The sequence below is a fragment of the Equus przewalskii genome, chromosome X (genome assembly GCF_037783145.1).
Source record: "Equus przewalskii isolate Varuska chromosome X, EquPr2, whole genome shotgun sequence".
NCBI classification, from domain to species: domain Eukaryota; kingdom Metazoa; phylum Chordata; class Mammalia; order Perissodactyla; family Equidae; genus Equus; species Equus przewalskii.
The window spans coordinates 92183332-92207965 of record NC_091863.1 but is presented as its reverse complement, the minus strand read 5'-3'; the positions used below and the strand labels follow the sequence as shown (position 1 = coordinate 92207965).

Genomic DNA, 24634 nt, shown 5'->3' with positions numbered 1-24634 from the left:
ATGTTTTTGCCACTTCTCAAAATAAAAAAGTATAGCAAGATTTAAAATCTGTGCTTAAATTTTTGGGAACAAATGTTATTGAATTAACTTAATTATATCTGACATTCTTGTAGTTGTGGCTTCTAATAATCCAATATATATTTTAAAAAGCAACAAAATATACATATAAGTTTGAGTAGGAAGGGGCGTGGACTCTAATAGCCTCACCAAGGAGAAGAAAGAGCTAGAAACTTAGATGTCAGTTCTTTAGAGAGACGTGTGTTGTTATGGAGCACATTCATGCTACGATGAATGCATTTTATATTGTGGACATGCATTCCACTCTTCCAGCATACAATGAGAAAGATGGTAGTTAGAACCTTTTGTTTAAGTTAAACCAAGATCAAAAGGCCAGGGAAACAGTGATTTTTGTTTCATTCTTAGCTCAAAACTACTTTGTCCTTGAACTGGCTGTCTTGCTACTTTTATATCTTATTCAGACTCTTTCAGACTACTTTGATCTCTACCCTGAATTCCTGTACTAATTGGGCTTTTACCACGCATTACCACGCATCAAAATATTTGCTTGTTTAAGAGTCATCGCTAAAGTAATGGGCTTGGTTTTCTTGGTCTGTAAATCAGTCTTATTATACTATTTCAAGTGAGATACACCATCATGCCTTGCTATTTGACTACTTCTTTTCTTTTTGTAAGAACTATCTCCTCAACCAAATTTTAAGTATCGCAGGGGCAAAGATTTAGTCATATACTTTTCTTCATTTCCTTTGTTCACATCTACCCTAATACTGGGCACAAAGAATATAAATAACAATGATAATTACTAATTTTTGACACAAATGGAGTTCGGATGAAAGGTCAAGAAAGGCAGGACTGTTAAAACCTGAATTTCTCAATGACTTGAATATAAAAATAGAAGGTATTTTAACAAACTGGCCCATCATGCAAAGAGATCATGACAATTTGAACTGACCAAGATCAAACTTAATGGGAATAAATGTGAAATGCTGAATTTTGGCTACCAAACTTCTCTGCACAAATTTCTATCACAGAAGAAGGAAACACTTGGTGGATTTTAGTTGGCACCAGGATCAACAAGTCCTCAGTGTGATATGATTGCCAGGAAACCTAAGTTTCTCACGGGCTTTTGCAACTTTGGTAAAAAGGGTCAGGATACAATTGGGCTCTATTTGGTGCTTCCAGGCACATATTTTAAGAATGAACTCAGTAGATTGGTGTTCATCCACAAGGATGTTCAGGTCAGTAGGGGGCTTGAGACATGTTATATGATGAGCTGTGTGTTTGTATCCTCTACAGGATGAGACTCTTGGGAAATGTGCTGGCTGGTTTCAAATATTTGAGGGATTTTCTTATGGAAAAGAGATTTGATTTGTTTCCCAAGGTCGGCATTTATATCTTATTTGTATTTTTTCCCTCAGTGCCTGGCACAGAGTCTGACACAAACTAGGCATTTAATAAATATTTCTGAACTAAAGGAAATTACAAGCACAAGAGAATAAAACTGGAATTAACGGTGAGCCCTGCAGATTATGGCTCTATACGAGAATTTTATAGCATTCAGAACTGTCAAAAGGTGGAATCAGCTGTTTCTGGAGGGAGTGAGTTCTCTGATTTTGGGGTGTTCAACCCTATAGAAGTTAATCAATTAATGGGGATATTACAAGAGTCATGTATGAGGAAAGGGGAAAAATGGGTAGCTAGTGAATGACACTTAAAGCTCTTTCCAATCTTAAATCTTGCAGAATCCATACATGCTGTCTGAATCTACTTTTAGGGGACAAAAAAGAATATTGAACTTTCTGAAAAGCAAACACCAAAGAAGTTGTGTACTGCAGACTTGCCGTAGATTCAGTTTTGCTGCAGGAAAGAAGCAGCTTCTTACCAAGTCCAAAAGACACGACCGCTTAGCCTGGTGCACTTGCTAGCTACTGACTTCCATGGAAAATAAGCTCCGGGGAGCTTATTATCACAAAAACAACAGTATTATGTTGGGATGCTATCATTCTTTATAAGTCTAGAATACTATACAAAAATGATCCAATTAAAAATATCAGGTTACGATTATAAGATGTAAATTAAATTGAATGTTACTATGGGAATTTGATGAACACAAGTTGAATGTTAGATTTAAGTGAAAGGAGAATTAGTTTTTTATTAACCTGTATCATACGTATGCATGGATGTCAATATTCTCCAGTAACATCTTTGCCTAAGAGTCTTGAGATTTGCACAAAGAAAATTTTCGTTAAGAACTTGCATAGAGAACAAATTGAAGCACATCTGGAAATAGTGTATTGGGCAGCTTTTTTTGTTTCCCAATTAATCATTTTATTTAACTGTACAAATTGGCAAGAATTTCAGGCTAACTACCACACCAAAGAAGCCTGTGAATTAAATTCTGGTTATACGTTTGTTTTAGTCAGAAATGATATGGTTCACCAAGATATGATGAATGGGAGTGAAGGATAAGTTATAGAATATGCTCAAATCAAGCTTAGAATGTAGAGTTAAGGAGTTTTGAAAATACGTACTTTATCATGCAGTCTTTGTATAACTGAGTGACCTGCCTTTGTTTATTTGACTCTCTTCTTTTCTTCTTGTCTCAAGAGTTATTATTCATTATTAGTTCAGTGCTGCTAGATTTTTTAAAGATAAAATTTAAGTTCATGTTCAAAAATATTTCCTGAAACTCAAGAAATAATTTTATCATCACATAAACCTGTGTTACAAGTGAGGCCACTTGTTAAGCATGATGTAAAGTTAAGTTTAGTTCAGAGAGCTGTTGTTTCTTGATTTCCCTGAGGCTGCAATGAACACGCTGCACGTTAAATAGACATGTACTGTAACTCCAATACATATGGGAGCCAAGCACACATCTCAAAGATGAGAAAGAACTCTTTAAACTAGAATTTATAATTCAAAAGGGGAAAAATAGCTTGAGTTTATAAATCCCCTTTGAATGTTATTAACAGTTGCCTTACAGATAGGATAACAAATATAAAAAGGAATTTACTTATCACTAATGTCTGAGATATGGCACTTTTTCCTCCCCAAGAATCCTCCATTGAAAACCTTGTGTTTTTCAAAAAGATTATTCTCTTTGTGTATATTTGTTAGGCAAGAATATAAATAATGAAGCCTGCATTTCACTGTAAGGTGCTAACAGAGAAAAATCTTGAACATAAAATTTTAATCAATAATCACTTTCACTACAGAAGTCACAGAGCTATGCTATTTGTTTTGCTTGACATTCATACCTTTCCCAATAAACAACATAATCAATTGAGTTTAACTAATCCATTTGAATAACATGGGTTATAAACTCCATATTCCATCTTCTAATTCACCTATGTTATCAAATTTGCCATGGGGTTTTGGAAAACCCTTAGTACCTGCCATCTCCTAAAAATAACGTATATTGGAAGACACCAGATTTAACATAGCAGAACCAAACCACATGTTAAAAACACACTACCACCACCACCACTGTCTCTACTGCCACCAGACTCATCATCTTTTCCATCATCATTATTGGGAAACTGGCCAAGAAGAATTACTCAGTTGATTAATAAGCACCAATCATTTGCTTTGTTAATGGGAACTGTCTTCTCTTTATCAGACCCTGCTTCTCTCTCTTCTCATTATGATATATTTTACATAGAATTAAGACCTGCATCATTCCCCTATCCAAGTGACCCCCCACACTTCTCTCAAAAAAGCTTCACTTGTCAGTTTATCAACTTCTTCTGGTAAATTAATGGAAATAGAACAGACTGATGGATATTTTCCTACCTATCCTACTACGAATAATCTATTAACAATGTTTATTTAATAAAATGCCTCAGTTAGGCTGTATTGGTAAATATAAAGTAGTCTGTACCACAGGCTGTAATATTACACCAAAGAAATGAGGACTTTTTTCCTCTTCACCAACTAAATTGAAGGACTAAGTCTCCACATATTTCAAAGCCTAGAACAACACAAGTTCACTCAAGATGATGCATTGAAAGCAAGTGCTAGCAAATTTCTTGTCTTTCAACACTAAAGAAAAAAATCTTATTTTCTTATCACCAAAAGTTTTATATACCTTTTATTTATGGACAAGTATAGAAATCCTTCATTTTCTCAAAGTAGAGTTTAATATGAAACAAAAGCCAATACAACAATGACTAGATGTCTATTATCATACAATGAGAGTCCTGGAATAGAACTGCCTGAGTCAAAATTTATTTTCTGGCCTGTTGATTTTTGAAGTGACATCATTTTCCTCTTTGTGAGTCTTCTAGTTATTAGGAAAATTACAGTAAAAATACTCTACTAAGTGATCTTGTGGTGGAGAGTAATGAATGGTTACACTGTTGGTAGAGCAAAGTTGGGGGGCAAGATTTGCCAGAGAATTCAACTTTGTTAGCCTTCCATTTGGCCAGTAATCTTCATCTGCTAAGATATGATACAAAAATCAACCTTTATCTTTTAGTGTGATAGACAATAACCAACAAAGCTGCTAAATCAGGAGCTAGATAATGGTTTAATCTATCATTGTTAACTTTGTCTGTACCTTTCTGACTTCCTGATTACCTCAATCTTTTTGTTCAATATAACTTGCCTGAAGTTTAAAAGACAGAAGAAAGGAAGTTAAAGATGTAGAGAAGTACTGTTTATTATATTATTTCAAGGCAAGTGATACAGCGGAAAGCAGCATTTCTATTGTCTGATTTGATTACAAAGTATTGTGGCTGGATTATATCAGTAGCCCTGGCTTGTTGAAATTTTCTTTCTTTAAGTTTGTGATAAAGTAATATGGCATTAAACAAAATCCCAATAGAGTCATCTGCAATTCCACCCTTCAGAGAAAAAATTCCCAACAGAAGACATACATCTAAAAAGGCAGTTTAGTTTTCAAAGACTAGACACATATTTCATTGATGTTATGATTCATCAAAATATTTCCTAACATCTCTTTTGAAATTGCCTTAAGAATCTATGCTACATTCTTTTGAATTTTTGGAAGTATTACAAAGTCATTAAACAGTTATATCTGGTGATTAAAGTTTTATGATCTTAATATTTTGTCAAATCAAGTCAAAGCACATGACCCGAAACCTTAATGGTGGAACCAAAAAAGAGTGCCTTGCTTATGTAATTTATTTAGAGTGACAGTTTATCCCAGAGTAAGCAAGAGTTTTCTTCTATTTGTTCTACCTCCTTATATATCTGCTCTAGTAGAAACCCAAGATTTAACTTTTCCTGGAAGCTTGCAGTTAACTTTTCAAAAATTGAAGCAAGAGAAATAATATTTCTGTAGAAGCACATATCACTAATCTGGATATTAACTGTATTAGTGTAGTAAAACTGAAATAAATATATCTCCTCTCACCCCCCTTTCCAGAAGAATGGATAAATTAACAATATAAATTAGACCTGCTGATCCCTACTCCACATTCACTTACATGCTGTGTAATCTGAAATATTTATAAGTTCACAGGGTAACCATGGCTAGAAATCCTTTAAATTTGAGAGTTTTGCCCAAAATTATATTGATGCATATGGTTTGGAAATGTATGGAGGAATCATTAGTATGTCTATAATCTCTCACAAAACTAATTAATGAAGTTAATTAAGAAAGCTTTACTTTAGGAAAAAGTGAACATTAGGTGATTTAGTGACCAAATCCAAAAATTACTACACAAACTGACCTACAGTTTTGATCTTGGCTATGCTGGTTGTCTACTGGCTACATTTGGAACGGAAAAGAAGCTTAGAGTTAAAGTGCAATATTGGATTAGTTAAAGAGACATTTTCTCTGAAAATGTCACTTCTGTGTTATCGCAGATAGTGTACCACAATTCAATCATCTCTACTCTTAAAAAATTTTAAGTGCTTGACTTCTTATTTGTCGCAAAGCCTGAGTTCTGACTGCTTTTCTAAGGAAGCTAAAATATACACCATGTGGTACAGAAAAGGGAAGATTACAGAGAGACAGTTTGATCAGGTACCAGATTAAAATGCAAATCAAAGTAGAACCAGAATTATTATAGATGAAATATAATCTATTAGTTTTTTAAGAACCGTGAACTTCCAAAGTTCTTAAAATGAGCAGTGTTAAGTTATTGAAAAACTTTTCCTTCTATTATTCTGACAGTTGTACTAAATACTGCTGGTGTAGACCTTGGCCTTACTGTCTTCATAATGTTTCTTACTACACTGGGAATTGGATTGTGAAATATTTCATAAGTGCAATAATTCTTAGCAATAAAAGACCTTGCTAGAGTCTTCTAATAATTTGAAAAGTGGAAATTTTACATTTTTTTTATTTTTTGAAGATAATTTAATTTTAAAGTTAGAGTTGTTAGGCTTGAAAACGTTTTCCTGAACAGAATCCATTAATTGATAGGTGATTTGTTTGATCTTCATTTACAGCTAGTTATAGACTTACATATGCCTTTGTCCTTTGAAGTCAACATTACACAAGAAATAACAGCAATGTTTCATTTGTGTTCTATTCACTAATGCATAAAACATACAATTAATTTTCCAAATTTAATATTAGATGTTATTGAAAAAAACATTTTTAATATTGCAATCAACCCATGTGACAACCTAACTCTCCATTAACCTTTTATTTCCATACAAAGAAGCTAATAAAGTCCAGTACACTGAAAGGTTTATAATTACATAAGGCCTTTTCCAGACGAATTGGACATTCATTAAGTTTCTTATTTGCCTTAATATAGGTAAGACCTGTAAGATTTAGTGAAAATTCTCAGCTATAGAATATTCACCAGAAAATAATCATAGAAAAAATATATGGCAGTTTTCCCAACCAAAAACTCTAAAAACTTGGTATTCCAGATACCTCTATGATAAACTCTCCATCGGGTAACCAGGGCAGAAGTCAAACCTGACCAGATTTGATGGTGAATCAACTGGGTGTTAAACATAAGAAACTTCAAAACTGGACCAAGAAGAAGTTGAAAATTTGAATAGACCCATCACCAGTAAGGAGATCAAAACAGCAATCAAAACCCTCCCAAAAAATAAAAGTCCAGGACCAGATGGCTTCCCTGGTGAATTCTACCAAACATTCAAAGAAGACTTAATACCTATCCTTCTCAAACTCTTCCAAAAAATTGAAGAGGAGGGGAGGCTTCCTAACTCCTTCTACGAAGCAAACATTATCCTGATACCAAAACCAGAAAAGGACAACACAAAAAAAGAAAATTACAGGCCAATATCACTGATGAACATCGATGCAAAAATCCTCAACAAAATTCTAGCAAATCGAATACAACAATACATTAAAAAGATCATACATCATGATCAAGAGGGTTTCATTCCGGGGATGCAGGGATGGTTCAACATCCGCAAATCTATCAACGTGATACACCACATTAACAAAATGAAGAATAAAAATCACATGATCATCTCAATAGATGCAGAGAAAGCATTTGACAAGATACAGCATCCATTTATGATAAAAACTCTAAGTAAAATGGGTATAGAAGGAAAATACCTCAACATAATCAAGGCCATATATGATAAACCCACAGCAAATATCATTCTCAATGGAGAAAAACTTAAAGCTATCCCTCTAAGAACAGGAACCAGACAAGGATGCCCACTGTCACCACTCTTATTTAACATAGTATTGGAAGTCCTAGCCAGAGCAATCAGGCAAGAAAAAGAAATAAAAGGGATCCACATTGGAAAAGAAGTGAAACTCTCACTCTTTGCAGATGACATGATTTTATATCTAGAAAACCCTAAAGAGTCCACTAAAAAACTTTTAGAAATAGTAAAGGAATACAGTCAAGTTGCGGGATGCAAAATCAATGTACAAAAATCGGTTGCATTTCTATACACTAACAAGGAAGTAGCAGAAAGAGAAATTAAGAATACAATCCCATTTACAATTGCAACAAAAAGAATAAAATACCTAGGAATAAACTTAACCAAAGAGGTGAAAGATCTGTACACTGAAGACTATAAAACATTGTTGAAAGAAATCGAAGAAGACACAAAGAACTGGAAAGATATTCCGTGCTCTTGGATTGGAAGAATTAACATTGTTAAAATGTCCATACTTCCTAAAGCAATCTATAGATTCAACGCAATCCCTATCAAAGTTCCAACATTTTTTACAGAAATAGAACAAAGAATCCTAAAATTTATATGGAACAACAAAAGACCCCGAATAGCCAAAGAATTCCTGAGAAAAAAGAACAAAACTGGAGGTATCACACTCCCCGATTTGAAATTATACTACAAAGCCATAGTAACCAAAACAGCATGGTACTGGCACAAAAACAGACACACAGATCAATGGAACAAAATTGAGAGCCCAGAAGTAAACCCACACGTTTATGGACAGCTAATATTCGACAAGGGAGCCAAGAACATACGATGGAGAAAGGAGAGTCTCTTCAATAAATGGTGTTGGGAAAACTGGAGAGCCACATGCAAAAGAATGAAAGTAGACCATTCCCTTACACCATGCACAAAAATCAACTCAAAATGGATTAAAGACTTGAATGTAAGACCCCAAACCATGAGACTTCTAGAAGAAAACATAGGCAGTACGCTCTATGACATTGGTCTGAGCAGCATATTTTCAAGTCCCATGTCTGACTGGGCAAGGGAAACAAAAGAAAAAATGAACAAATGGGACTACATCAAACTAAAAAGTTTCTGCGCAGCAAAGGAAACCATCAACAAAACGAAAAGACAACCTAACAATTGGGAGAAGATATTTGCAAACCACATATCAGATAAGGGGTTAATGTCCAAAAAAACAAAGAACTCATAAAGCTCAACAACAAAAAATCCAACAATCCAATTAGAAAATGGGCAAAAGATCTGAACAGAGATTTCTCCAAAGAAGAAATACAGATGGCCAACAGGCATATGAAAAGATGCTCAACATCATTAGCTATCAGGGAAATGCGAATCAAAACTACAATGAGGTATCACCTCACTCCAGTCAGAATGGCTATAATTAACAAGACAGGAAACAACAAATGTTGGAGAGGGTGTGGAGAGAAGGGAACCCTTGTTCACTGCTGGTGGCAGTGCAAACTGGTGCAGCCACTATGGAAAGCAGTTTGGAGTATCCTCAGAAAATTAAGGATAGATCTACCATATGATCCAGCTATCCCACTGCTGGGTATTTATCCAAAGAACTTGAAAACACAAAGGCATAAAGATACTTGCTCCCCTATGTTCATCGTGGCATTATACACAATAGCCAAGACTTGGAAGCAACCTAGGTGCCCATCAAGGGACGAATGGATAAAGAAGATGTGGTATTTATACACGATGGACTACTACTCAGCCATAAGAAATGACGAAATCCGGCCATTTGTGACAACATGGATGGACCTTGAGGGTATTATGCTGAGTGAAATAAGTCAGAGGGAGAAAGTCAAATACCATATGATCTCACTCATAAGTAGAAGATAAAAATGACAACAACAACAACAACAAATACATTGCATTGGAGATTGGACTGGTGGTTACCATTGGGGAATGGGGGGGGGGCAAAAGGGGTGATTAGGGTCACATGTGAGGGGATGCACTATAATTAGTGTTCGGGGGGTGAACATGATGTAATGTATCCAGAATTGGAAATATGATGTACATCCGAAAAAAATAAAAATTTAAAAAAAAGAAACTTGAGGTGAATCAGTCTAGTAACTTAGGGGAAGGTAAGGCTAAGTTTCCACATCTACATAAACAGTGCCAATCACATTTAAACACCTCTAGGAAGAGTAGCAAAATTTCAACACCTTTGCTGTATTTTCAAGTTAGAAAGTGTGTGACTGTTCACATAGTCTTACTTTGAGATTGATTTCAACAACTGGAAATTTCAATTTGAACTTGAAATGGTTTCTATTGATGCAGTTTTTCATTTATCATTCCATTCACTATTCCCTTTCTTAAATTTTATGGGCTTTTTACTCTTATATTGTCCTTAGAGGGTGATTTATGCATTTTCTGTCTTTTTTCCCCCTAGCTTCAGATTTAAACTTAGAAAGAAGGTAAGTGATAAGAGCTCTGGAGACCATCTGGAGCAATGTTAATTCATTCCTAGTTAATAAAAGTTTGACTCACTATTTCCTCCTGTTTCTCCTCTTCTCTGCATCCCCCTTGCCCTCCAAATGATGACAGGGAAAGAAAATGAAGCAGCTGGCCTTTTTATTTTATGTGGTTTCACAGATACTAACAATTAGATTTAGATCATTTGTAATTCACCTAGATTTTACTTAGGAAAAATACCTACATGTAAAATGTATTTAACGTGCTTGAAAAATTTGTTGCAATCATCCTTAAATCATCTTAAAATTTATAAAACATAGCTGACAATTTCGATTTCTTTTGAAACTAGTGCTCCATTTTTTTCTCCTGGGGGGAGTCAAATGGGATCTTTTTCTATTACTTTCAAACATGGTTTCTAATTTTTAATAACAACTTTATTGAAATACAATTCACAAGTAATGAAATTTGCCCCTTTAAAGTATATAATTCAGTGGTTTTTTTTAAAATATATTCACAGAGTCTCGAAACAATCACTACTATCCAATTTTGGTTTCTAAATTTTAAAACTCAACTTATAGGTGACACGAATCTTAGAAGCTTTCAGAAAGATAGTAGCTTATTTTAGTAATTGTTTCTTCTTTGTTATACTGATGATCCCCTTAAAACATTGAGCTGTAATTAGGAACGTCATATTTCCTAAATTATAGACTAGTCTGTCAAGCCTAGAGAGACAGTTTGGACTTCTAGGATATTAAAATTTAGCACTATCTTTAAGAATATTCGATTATTGCAGGAGTTGTCCTTTGGTGCATAGAAATATGATGTATATTGGGAAGAGGAATTTGGAGCACTCAATAGCCCTAATGCTTTATCAAATATAGTGTGTAATGATATGTTGCTTTAATCAATAGTTTGCATCTGGTCCCACTTGTGATTTGTCATCTCTATCTGTTTCCTCTGGAATGACACTGAGCTAATTTTGTCAATACCAGCTTGATAGACTGAATAGAAGCAGTAGACATAAGTTGTCAATCTTTAATAAGTATCACAGATTTGTGAAGCAGTTAATAATTACTCCTTTAGTAATACTAAGTGCTGTAAGATGTGGAAGTTTGGCCACTTCTAAGTGTGCTATAGAATTCATAAGTCTTTTTCTTAGTTTGTACTCAGAATCATTCTCTAAAGGGAAAATATTGGCAGATACATGTGGATGTGCTACTAAAACATTATATTAGTAGCTAGGTTTTTGTGTAAGGGTTGATGTGGGAGTACTTCAGATGTGTGACCAGTGCACTCAAGAAAAATGCAGTCATAACAAAACAGTGGAAAATGTAGTATTAAACAAGCAACAACACTAAGCTAATTAGGGGACAGTGTGATTGATACAATGGCAATGAAGACATAATAGTAACTCTAATAATTTAGCATGGTGTGCTTGGCATTTTGCATGCATTATAACATTTACACATCACACGGCCCTACAAGGTAGGCATTCGTATCCTCCTTTCATGGATGAAAAAAACAAAGATTAGAGTTTGTGATTTGACTAAGATTATTCAGGAAGTACATTGTAGAACCAGGATTATAAATCCAGGTTTTTCTTACTCCAGGATCGGAGTTCTTAGACATTTTTTAAGCAATGGACTTGATAGAGGTTGTTCTAGAGATGGAGTGGAGTCGTGTAAAGGTTTGGGAATACTTGCCACAGTCATGTGGCCAATCTTTGGTAAGGTGTTCTGGTTTTCTTTATGGCTCCTCTCTCCTCTGTACACACTCAGGAGATAATAAGTTCATATAACAAATAAGTTCATCCCACATTTTTTTTTATATTGGTGGTATATGCATTTGACTTCTCATGTGGCCTTTTGGTTCATGGGGCATTTTCAAGAGAAACATTTTTCCTTTATTCCCCATTTGCACTATAGTTCAGTCTATTTACAACACTGTAAAATCACTTAAATTTGTAAATATACAAAACTACTACCTCTTAAGTCAGTCAGCCATAGCATTTATGTTCCCCTGTACATTTCCCCTTTTAGAGTTTAAGTAAGTAGGAAGTTGGAAGTGGTCAATTTTAGCTAACAATGACCAGGCAGCTTTATTTTCTTAGGAAAAAACACTGCGAGTGTTTTCTTAGGAAAAACATTGCTAGATAGGTTCAGAAGATGGCAGATGTTTTTACTCAGACTTGATTGGTCAGGGTGTGAATTATATTTAAGTCAAGAAATCATTTTTCTCCTTTATTTCTCTCTCTCTTTGTTATCCATCCCTGAAATCAGTGGGTATGAGGATGAGCAAGCACAAGTAAATACAGCTGTTAGGACTGCAAAAAACTATTATGTTTACCCTATGAAACGGCATAAAAATTATTACAGTTTATTAATATTTTATTTAAAACACAGATAAACCTCCAGGAAAGACAAATTTTATAGTTGGATACAATATTGGAGGTTCTGAAGACTGGGTAGCTGATATTGCAACTAGGAATGCAAATAATGATTTATTTTCATTTTTTAGGACTACCTATTTCATTTGAGATCTGTATGGATTAAAAATGCTTTCATATAGTTTATCTAAAAATATTTAATCACTTTAGAATTCATAGAACATCATTGCAAGGACAGTGCTTTGAGCCTTTAATGTTGAGAATTCTGAACACTGTTTTATCACACTTTCAAGCAGTTGGAAAAATATGTGATGAATCTAGTTTATATTTTCATGCTTTAAATTCATAAATATTGCCAAGTTCATAATTCAGTTAAAATATAAAGTGTGTATTCAACAATTTTAAATTTGCTGATTTTGCCATTAGCTTTTAACAGCTGTTCTCCATTTCCACTAAGGATAAGACTAGAAAGAAGGAACTACACTTGCAGCATGAAGGATATAGACTAGCTTCAGAAAAATCCTCCTATCAGCTTAGTGAGATGCTAGATTATGTTATCAAGCGAGTCGTTAGTCATCTGTGCCAGAGATTTTAAAGAAGTCCATGGTGTTTCTGGGAATGCATTAGGTGCAGTTTTCTATTCAAATCAAAAATGAAAAGTATAATAATTTCTCAAGTTTTCTTCCACCTTATAATTCTATGTGCATTTTATTTGAATAAATATCTTGCTTAATTGCAGTATGTCATCATCAGATGTGGGAAATGTTGTATTTCAGGAGAGCAAAACGTTAAAATACGTTAACCTATAACAGCTATTTGAATATGCCAACACCGGGGAATTAAGGAGCCACTTGGAGGAAGGAATGCTCAACACCAAATGTAGAATCCCAACTTCCTACTGCACACTTTTACCAAAATACATGCATGTCTTACAAGTGCTTCAAAACCTAAAAAGGCCTCTCAAAACCAAAATTATTTATAATATTCTCAAATTGGTTGTCTTCTTGAGTTGATGTTTTTTCCACTAACCCAATAGCCTCGGAGAGAAAGATGAGTCATATGTGATATCATCCCACTATCCTTTCCCTTATCCTTGTCCCAAATTTTCAACTGTTTTATTAACCCTACCTCAGAAATCTATCAAATAAGTCCCTTCCTCTTCATCTCCGCGCCACTGCTTTACTTCAGCAACATGTTATATTTCACCTAGGATATCACCGCATTAATTTCCAGGTACCTTTCCTTCTCCTAGTCTCACCTCTTCAAGTTAATTCTCCACATTGCTTCTAAAGTGACTTTCAAATGGATGAATTTCTTTATCTCTTTGCTGTTTAAAATCTGGCAGTGGCTCCCACTTGTATGTATAGAATAAAGTTAAAAATCCTAATTACGAGTTTAAAAAAATCCCTTCTTGGTCTAGCCCTTGACTATATCTCTTGCCTCAACTCCCACCACTTATCCATATAAAATTCACTCACCCTGTAACAACTCATGTTCTTTCAAGTGATCTGCTTGTTTGTATCATATTTCTTTTGTCTGGAATTTTCTTCTTTGCCTGTCCACCTACTCATTTTCAAATATAATCTCTATTGTAACAAACTTTCCTTCTCTTCTTTTTTATGCTTACAAGGCCCCTTGATAACCATCTCTATTGTGCAGCACATACTGCATCATATTGCCATTATCGCTTGTCTGTCTCTCACTAGACTGAACTGCATGGGGCATAGTGACAGTTAATATATAGATCATTTTTGTATTTCCAGTGTCTCAATAGATCTAGCACATAGTTGAGGTTTCATATGTTTATTAATATTCATCAAGTAGAATTTGTCCAAGAGTTGGAGGGGGCTAAACTTCATGTACTCCTCAGCTCTCTTTAAGTTTCATGTTAATATCTACCCTCGTGCAAATGGTCAACTTGAAGAACAAATTGGCCCAATTGTAGCAAAAATTCTAGAAGTAAAGCTATAAATCAGGCTGGTTTCTCCCATGCAGTGCTTGGCTCTAGTTTTAGACATGACTAGTTGAAGACTAGTTTGTCTCCAGCAAGCTGAACAGAAACTTTACTGGAAGAACTTGTCAAAAATTCTAAGTTGAAAACATTTTAGAATGTTTGAAGATAAATAGAAAATTAAAATTTCTTAATACTGTACAGATGAGTAAATTCTTTATTTCAGAACTCATTTTCTTTTTAAAGATTGGCACCTGACTGTTGCCAATCTTGGTTTTTTTTGGCTTTTTCTCCCAAATTCCCCCCCAGTACATAGTCATATATTTTAGTTGTGGGTCCTTCTAGTTGTGACATGTGGGACGTCACCTCAGCATGGCCTGATGAGCGGTGCCGTGTCCGCGCCCAGGATCCGAACCAGTGAAAGCCTGGGCCACTGAAGCGGAGCGCGTGAACTTAACCACTCAGCCACGGGGTCAGCCTCAGAACTCAATTTCTAATTATTTTTTATTTTATGTTTTCCAACTTGATTTGAGGTGTAATTGACAAAGTTGAAATATATTTAAAGTGTACGAGGTGATGGTTTCATACATACGTTGTGAAAAGATTCCCACAACTGAGCTAATTAACATATCCATCACCTCACATATTTACCTTTGTTTTTGTGGTAAGAAAACTTAAGTTCTACTCTCTCAGTAAATTTCAATTACATAATATAGTATTATCAACTATAGTTACCACGTTATACATTAGATTCTCAGACTTATTCATCCTAAAACTGAAAGTGTGTATCCTTTCTCCAACCTCTCCTTATTTTCCCCTCTCCTATCCCCTGGCTACTCTCTGTTTCTGTGAGTTAACTTTTTTTTTTCTTTTTTAAGATTCCACATATAAGTGGTACCATGCAGTACTTTTCTTTCTCTGTCTGGCCTATATCAGTTAGCATAATGCCCTTCAGGTTCATCCATGTTGTTGCAGATGACAAGATTTCCTTCTTTTTTAAGGCTGAATAATATTCCATTGGTGTGCGTGCGTGTGCGTGTGTATATGTACACGCACACGTACACACACACATATATATACATACCACATTTTCTATTCATCCTCTGAAGGACCCTTAGCTTGTTTCCATACCTTGGCTATTGTGAGTGATGCTGCAATGAACATGGGAGTGCAGATATCTCTTTGAGATGGTGATTTTGTTTCCTTTGGATATACATCCAGAAGTGGGGTTGCTGGATCATACGGTAGTTCTTTTTTTAAACTTTGTGAGGAACCTCCATACTGTTTTCCATAGTGGCTGCACCAATTTACATTTCTACAAGTAGGGTAGTAGGGTCCCCTTTTCTCCACATACTCAACAGCATTGGTCATCTCCTGTCTTTTTGACGATAGTGATTCTAACAGGTGTGAGGTGTTATTTCATTGTGGCTTAGATTTGCATTTCTGTGATGAATAATGATGTTGACCATTTTTTCATGTACCTGTTGGCTATTTGTATGTCTTCTTTAGAAAAGTGTCAGTTCAGGTCCTTTGCCCATTTTTTCATTGGGTTATTTGTTCCTTTTGCTATTAAGTTGTATGAATTCTTTATATATTTTGGATATTAACCCCTTATCAGATAAATGGTTTGCACATATTTTCCCCATTCCATAAGTTGCCTTTTCATTTTGTTGATGGTTTCCTTTGCTGAGCAAAAGCTTTCTAGTTTGATGTAGTCCCACTTGCTTACTTTTAATTTTGTTGCCTTTGCTTTTGGTGTCAAATCCAAAAAATCATCACCAATACCGATGTAAAGCAGCCTACTCCCTATGTTTTCTCCTAGGAGTTTTATAGTTTCGTGTCTTATCTTCGAGTTTTCAGTTCATTTTGAGTTGATTTTTGTGAGTGGTGTAAGACAGTGGTCCAGTTTCATCTTTTTGCATGTGGCTGTCCAGTTTTCTCAACACCATTTGTTGAAGAGACTACCCTTTCCCCATTTTATATTCTTAATAATTAATAAGTTTTTAATGTAAAGTTAGTATAATTACATTATATAATTAATTCATAGACCAATGGCCTATGGCCTAAAAGAAATTAGTTAATCTCTAAAAAGTTAGATTTTACCAAAATAAGAGTTATAATCACATTTGAATAAGAAGTGATTCATGGAGTTATTTTGCTAGTTACTTATGCTCATTTTCATAAAATGTACTTTTTACTCTGATAGTGGGAAGGGATTTTGAAATTTCAATAGGTTAATAAACTGTATGAGATCATTGGACCTTTTTGTAGCAATCCTATAGATGGTCCTATGAACGTTCCTTATTTAAAACAACAACCAAGTGTAATTAACCTTGCTGAAGCATTGCACCCCGGAGGGACTGTCTTTCAGTCTCTGCTGGATCACGGCCAGTGATGAGTGGCTGGCTACCTCACGAGGAAATTTGTTTCTTTGGACTTTTGTAAGATGTTTCCTCAGCCTGAGTTGTCATTTCCCTGGGATTCACCCTCTGGAGCTTCACAGAGTAAGTGTATTCCTTCTCTTATATGGTAGTCAAGTTATTTGAAAACGGACATCAAATGTCCCCTAAGGTTTCTCTTCTTCACTCTAAACATTGTGGAGTTTCAGGCTTGCTCACAATATCATTTGCCTGCTTCTGGAAACACTTGTTTCTAAAATATGGTGCCAAGAATTACATTAATAATACTGCTGATATGATCTATCTTGTTGTAGGACTGTTGCAACTTATGATCTGGATACTTTATATTTGTGACACAAGCCTAATTTTGGATTAATAGTTCATAATTGTGTGAATATTTCAGAAGAAGTATCTGAACGCAACTTGATTCATGTATGGAAATGTAGGTCACTTTCACTCAGTTGCTATTTGAAGTTCTTTCACACTTTCTTACAGAATTTTTCCTTAAATCTGAAACTAATTAATTTCCACTGTTGCAAGTTCTGACTGTTTTAATCTGCTTCATAAGCTCACTTTAAAACTCCATACTCTTTTTTGATGAATCTCCCCTCCTCACTTTACCAGTGTTCAAGATATTTTAAAAGTTTTTGAAGTTTTCCTGCTGATTTAGCACCTTGTAAAAACTTTCCCACTATGGTATCAATGACCTGTAAAGGAGTGAAAAAGTAAAGAAGCTTAAGATGAGCAAAGAATTTAAATGTCCAATAACAGCAAACAAATAGCTGCCACATAAAGAAGCAGTACTAGGAGAAGAGAATTTTGCTCTTGAAATTAAGAATAGAGACAAAAGTAGCCTTCTAGGTTGAAAAAGTGATCATAAGTCAGTTAAATTCTTAAGTAGAAACATGTTCCTGATTAAATAACTAAATTAAAAAATATAATGCCTATGTTTGCATCCATCACAGAAAATATTCTATGAACCTCTGTACTTCCTATATTATTTCAATTTTGACAATAAAGTTTCTGGCTAATTCTTATCCATGAAACAGCTCCTACTTGTTATGGGATATTGTTTTGTATGAAAATCTGAACTGACTATAAAAAAAGCAGCCCAATGTTTGACATCGGCTTTACAAAACAATTTACTACATACTTTCTCTTGCTTTTTTTTAAAGTAAGACATAAAAAAAGAAAAACTGTGCCTTAGCTGCACATTTATTATACAAGGCAAGGAACAGCTGCATGAGGTTTCTGTTTGTCCGAGAAAAGCCTGTTCATGTGGATTACTGTTGGCTCTATTTAGACTCTGGGTAAATTTTTCTAAATTCTAAAAATTTAGTGGACAGAGAAGGCAGATTTGCTGTTAATGGAAAATATCTTTGTAGAAATTTCAGTAATGAAAATATTGAGTAATGTCTGCTTTTATGGAAGTAGATTGTTAAAAACATCTTGCCCTATTTGGAACTTGCCTCGTGCCTTTTATATTATACTTTGATTTTTTTCAAGTTCATTAGCACATCAGTGGGAAATTGAATTTAAAGAACATGTTTTTCACGCAGCACTTTTCATTATTTTCCTGGCAGTTCTGAAATGAAATGTGAATTTTGGTAATGCTAAAATAACAAAACATGTTACTTTTTTTTCCAGCACATTATTGGAGGACTTTCATCTTTATTTTTCTTTAATTGACATGTGACAAATCTGTTTATCATAGGCATTTTCTACCACATGGGAAAATTGTTAACCTGTGGGAGTGACAGATGATTTTGAGAATGTAACTTTAATCATTACTTCTTTTGTCACCAGGTGTGAAGACCTCATTAGATAATGGTGGTGATTTTCATGACATTTTAATCTTCTGTCAATGTTTCCATGATAACCTCTTATATCAAATAATTCAAGTTTATTAACTGCATATGTTTGCTGTAAGTTAAAGCTTCCCCAAAAGAAAGCTTTTGCAGTTATATTTCAACTTTTCATTGAATGTGGGGTTTCGTTGTATTGCTCTTTCCCCCATATGTTTGTAAGATTTACTTCACTTATTCCTAGGATCAAAACATTTTCTGGTAAATTCTTCTGAGACAGTAAATGCTGCTCCTGATTTCCATATTGTTGATTTTCATGAACCAGTCTTATGAATTTGTGGATATCTTGCTTATAATTGGATGAAGATTGGTAAATCATGACTATATATGCAAGCCAAGTAAACAATCTTTCTACGTGCACAGGTTGGAAATGAATGTTGGTTATATTTGGTTTTTTAGTCATTCCATCTTTCATCACTTCTCTCAATTCCCCATCCCTCTCCTAAATACACACATTGAAATATCCATGACTGTGGTCATTCTCAAATCTGAAAGTGTTCACACTTCCAGATTCTACTCTTTCTAGGTAATGGGTATTTTTCATAGCACAGAGTGAATTTACTACTGGTAATTTTAAAGTGTTTAAATGGTCCAGTTATACTTTCAAAGGAGACTATGAAACACAAATAATTCCTAGTATTAAATAATTTTTATGCAATGGAGAAGTAAGCTCTGGATGGTTAAGACAGTAATCCTTCTTTTAACAAGACTCAAAGTAATTGTAAATTAAGTTGAATTTTCTGAACTCTTTCAGAAGAAGAAATTTAGGTAAAAGGAAAACTTTGATGAATATTTTGGGGTCAATTAATATTTAATTGAACATTAGCTAAACCTTCTATAACCATAGAACTCTGCCATCAATTCTAAATTCAGCTTTTACCTATGAAGTGAAAGCAGACAGCTAGATTTTATGTTGAATGGTTGCCAAAAGTTTGGTATAGGTAATGAGAAAGGAGCGAAATTAAAAATATATTTCCTATAAAGAATCATAAATACGATTCTTTATGGAAATCAGGGAAGCCCCAAAATGTGACCTGAAATATGAATACTGGTTTACAGTAGATAGAGAAGAAGGCATTCCAATTGAGCGTAATGTCACCAATGGGCCAACTAACCAAGACGCAAGGATAGAATTAGGGTGTGGGTTTGGCTAGAACAAAGGATTCTTATATTAGAGCAAGGGACAGGTGTATAGGCACATAAATCAAGTTGTGCTCCAGAAAGATTAATCTTGTAGAATTGTATGTGATGAACTAGAGGTGAAGAGTGAAGACAAATGGATCAGTCAATTAGAATACTCTGTATTGGTTCTGGAAACATAAAACAATTTCCAGAAATTGCGTGGAAAGAAGCAATGGCAATTTAAAGGATGGTATGGGATTGATTATCACTTGAAAACTGGTTCTGGAAACCAAGAGAGAAATAAACAAAGATATGCAATATTTGACATCTATGTGATTGTGTGCTATGGTTTTGGGGCAGCGTGACATCATGGTTAAGAATGTGGGCTCTATATCTAAGGTGCTGGAGTTCAATCTCTCCCTGCCTCAGTATCCTCAACTGTAAAATGTGGTTTATGAAAAGGCTTATCTTATAAAGTCCTTGCGAAGATTAAGTGAATTAATATGTATTATGTTCCTAGAAGGGAGTCTTAGTATAGAAGGGGTGATTGGCAAAATCATTGACTTAATGACAGAAATCAGAAAGTCCTGCAAGACCCTTAACCATGTGCCTGCTAGGTGGGGATGTGAGCCAGCATATTTCAGAAAGCTTTATAGCTAAAAGACCAACACAAAACATGTTTTATTCAATTGTCTATTAATCAGAAATTAATTCAGAGCACCCTATTTTCTTGCCATTCTGGTAAAATTATTTGACTTTATCCGTAAATCATGCTTCCTGTTACATCATTGTCTCCCCACCATACTGAGGAGTAGCTGTAAGTGTACCCACAGCTCATCTTTGTGAGCGAAGGACACCTAGACAAAAACAATTCCAAAGCAATGTGCCATGTTCTGAATCAGGCTTGGCATATATGGCTCTAGGAAGGCAATTTTCTTCCGTTTATGTGAGGCCTGTTGATATTATTGCAGTTTATTTGCCTGTAGAGTAAATTTACATTGCCAAAAGGTAAGTTTGACACTTTCATTTGTACCAACACAGCAAATGAATATACAATTTTTTTTGTTCTGCATCACTTAGTCTCCTTGATGCAAAGTCGCTCAGTAAAGGAGGTTTTTTTTCTCAATCAATTTTCTATCTGCAAACAAACATCCACCAAGCCAAACAAACATTTACACCAACTGGGTTCACGATGTGGCATGCTTTGCAAGGAAGTTGATGAAAATTAAGAAAAAATTTAGGGGCTGCCCAAATAGCCATGTTTTCCAGTCTGGATACCAGAATGACTGCTGCTGAAGATTTTTCTCCTCCCACACATCAGTAATTCTTTTCACATATAAAGGAAAAAAGTACATAGAAGAACTTTTTGAGAAACCTGAGTCGAGACCAGTTTTTTAAAAACTTATTTTATTGAGGTCATATTGGTTTATAACATTGTGTAATTTCAGGCATACATTATTGTATATCAGTTTCTGTATAGGCTGCATGTGTTCACCACAGATAGTCTAGTTTTCATTCATCACCGTACATATGTGCCCCTCTATCCCTTTCACCACACCCCCCTCTTCCTCTCTGGTAACCACTAATTTGTTCTCCTTATCCATGTGTTTGTTTATCTTCCACATATGAGGGAAATCATATGGTGTTTGTCTTTGTCTGGCTTATTTCACTTAACGTAATATCCTCAAGGTCCATCCATGTTGTTGTAAATGGCACGATTTTGAGACCAGTTTTTTATAGTGGTGTTATAAGTCTAAATTTTTGCTTACTCCTCTTTGGCTTCCATACATTAAAATGAGGTTTGGGAAACACTAGCACCAAGATTGCCTTTCAAAAGAAGAATCTTTCATTTAGAAAATCACAGAGCTACATACGAATGTAAAATATGAAAAAGGCTGTATATAAGAGAAATTAATTATACCTCCTGAATTACATAATCCTAAAGACTTCAGCTATTTTCATGTAATGCTTTGTCCTATATACATCTTACTTTTTAATCACATCAGGGAGTCTTCCTCAGCATTTCATGATGGATAAATGTCAATCAAAAGTGTCTTAGAAAACTCACGCATCCGTCCAGAAGCATACGTATATTACCTGTCAAGTTTTCAGTATTAACTAGTGACAGCCATTGTGGTGAATTAAATTTATTCTAGGAGACTGGTACTCAGGAAAGGATGCTCCCTGAGAGGCCAAGATAACATTGGTCTTTCCATTTCACACTACATCCACCCTCAACTTTGCTTTATCTATAAAAGCAATTGTGTAGCCTAGTGCATTAAGTAAAACCCAACGTGTCATTGTGGATATAAAGATTTTGTGGTGGAGTAATTTTCTGTTACATAAGGAAATATTATATTTACAATTTTAATTTATAAAAATTTTAAAAGAAAGCCATTTAAATAATGAGAGGGCTTTAGCAATACAGTATTATATATTATTGGTTTGCTGAAATCACTTAAAATCACTTTGCTTCTTTCAAGGCACTCCCAGAACTTCCATTATGACTTCCATGCTTTGGTAGAGATGGAATGCCTGACTATGGGACATATTAACTACGTAATTATTTAAGTATGCACATGGAACTTTCCATCATTAAAAAAGATAATGGTTGATCACTAAGCCATGAAGTTAGATATGCGGACCAGTCTTCTATCATCAAATGGAAGTGAAATATGTAGGGCCACTCTCAAGTTGGTTCTGAAGTCACAAATAATTTGCACAAGCGTGCTGCTTACATTCCAATAGCACTTACTCCTCCTAGCTGCTGCTTCTCCCTCAATCCTTTTCTATGGCCTCACGACAAGATCACCATGATAATCTGGTTTAGGAGGAGAAAACTCACATTGGACTTATAGAAGGTTCTGCTATCACACAGTATGCTATCACAAGGCTGAAGTAGATTACTGTCACATTACAACCCCACTCAGGGAGTATCCCTAAAGGGTAATGGGAAAGGACAATTCTCGAAGTGGGCAGAGCTCCAAGCTCCAGTGTTTATCTGGAGGTACAGTTTGACTGAAGGACAAATGGCCTAAAGAATGGATCTACACTAATTCATGGACAATAGCTATTAGAATGACCAAATGGTCAAGGGTTTATCAGGAACAAGACTAAAGGATTGATGACAAGACGTTTGGGAATAAGAAATTTAGATGGACCTCTTAGAATAGTTTCAAATGTGTGGATATTGGAGTCTTGGGTGGATTCTCCCTAAAAGGCTCTATTGCAGAGGTAACTTTCAATAATCAGGTAGATAAAATGACCCATGAGATGGCTGTCAGTCAACTTCTATCCTCAGCTACTTCAGGGGTTATTCAAAATAACTCATGAAAAAAATGGTCTTGGTGGCAGGGACGGAGATTATGCATGTGGCTCAGTTATATAGACTTTCTTTTCCCAAGGCATTCCTGGCTATCATCACTGTTGTGTCCACAGTCAATCGATAGCAGTGACCAATTCTGAGGCCCCTCTGCATCTTGAAAGATCTGGCTGCTACCCTCTATCTTGGTGGGGAGGAGTTGTAGACAGAGAGTTGTCTTCTTTGGAATAGAAACATACTATGGATATGGATTTTGTTTTATTGCTTGCCATATTTCTGCCAGAATCATTGTCCATTAATTTACTGCATACCCTCGTCACCATCGTGATTTGCCAAACAGCGTTGCTTCTGAATGAGGCAGGAATTTATGGCAAAACCATGTGTGCCAATGGGCTGACGTTCCCAGGATTCCCTCTTTCTATCTTATCACTCAGAATATTATTGCCAAATCTCTATCTCTAGTCTCTACTTCTAGTTTTCACACCTGCTTTTCAATTTCATATCTTTATGCTTTGGTTCATGCAGTTCTGTCTGCCTTCACTGTCTTTATTCCTTATCAAAACTTCTATATTGTTTGAGACTCACCCCAAGTATCATACTTACTCTTTTGATTCCCCCTGGGACTTTGCCTCTACCTTTCCATTGATACTTAATTTAATCAACATTTTGTTGTAGTCACTTGCATACTTGTCTTCTTATTTTACAGGATTAGAAGTACCACATGGGGAACTAAGTCTTACTCTTCCTTACATCACCTGTGGATCCTTGCCCAGTAGGTACTCAATAAATATTTATTAAATTTAATTGTCTCAATAGCAAATATCTTTGTAATAATGCATAGATGGGTAAGAAGAGAAACAAGGCAACAAAATATTACCTTAGTGTAATATTTCTTCCAACCAGTGTTTATTGTATCAATATAAACATAAAATAATATGGAAAAGAGATAGTCACCTTTTCTTGGTTTCAGCCACCAAAAGTTATGGGGAGGCATGAAAAAGTGGTAATAGAAGCCTTTCTTTATTAGCTGACTAAGATTCTCTATATGAAGGAAATAATATATGCAGAAGGCATTTGAGAATAATTTTTTCCAAGCTACAGATAATACTGTGAAGTTGAAAGGATAAATTTTATTTAAAAATGTGAGTCGAAATATTTAACGTTAGAATATTCAGAAAACATGTTTCTAGTCCCTTGGTCAAATGAGAGGTTTGTTGTTGTAGAATAGACAATATACAGGGTCTATAAGCCAGCAAAATTAGAAGGAGAAGGATTTTTGGTTTTGTTTCTATTATCCAGGGGTGGAAATCGAGGGTGTGATATAGAATAAAAGAACTCTCTTGCTATCTTGGTCATTGATTTCTGATATCTTAATTACTTATTTTGTGAACTACCAGGGTTTGTGTGAAAATAAATAACTTAAGTTTAAATGGTTTTGTTCTTGAATTGAATGAAGCATAAAATAGAGAGCTTTGAACATCAGAATGTAGTCAAAAATAAAAACAACTTAAGCTGTCTATAGAATGATGTGTAGTA

General features: G+C 34.9%; 1 protein-coding gene across 1 annotated transcript in view; it reads left to right on the top strand.

Annotated features, from left to right (window-relative positions):
* Positions 1-23874, top strand: part of LOC139080873 (uncharacterized) — a 29036-nt gene extending 5162 nt beyond the window's left edge. The window contains exon 3 of the mRNA XM_070603365.1: positions 23805-23874. Coding sequence (XP_070459466.1) covers positions 23805-23874 — 70 coding nt within the window. The remainder of the gene's footprint in view (positions 1-23804) is intronic.
* Positions 23875-24634: the final 760 nt, after the last annotated feature.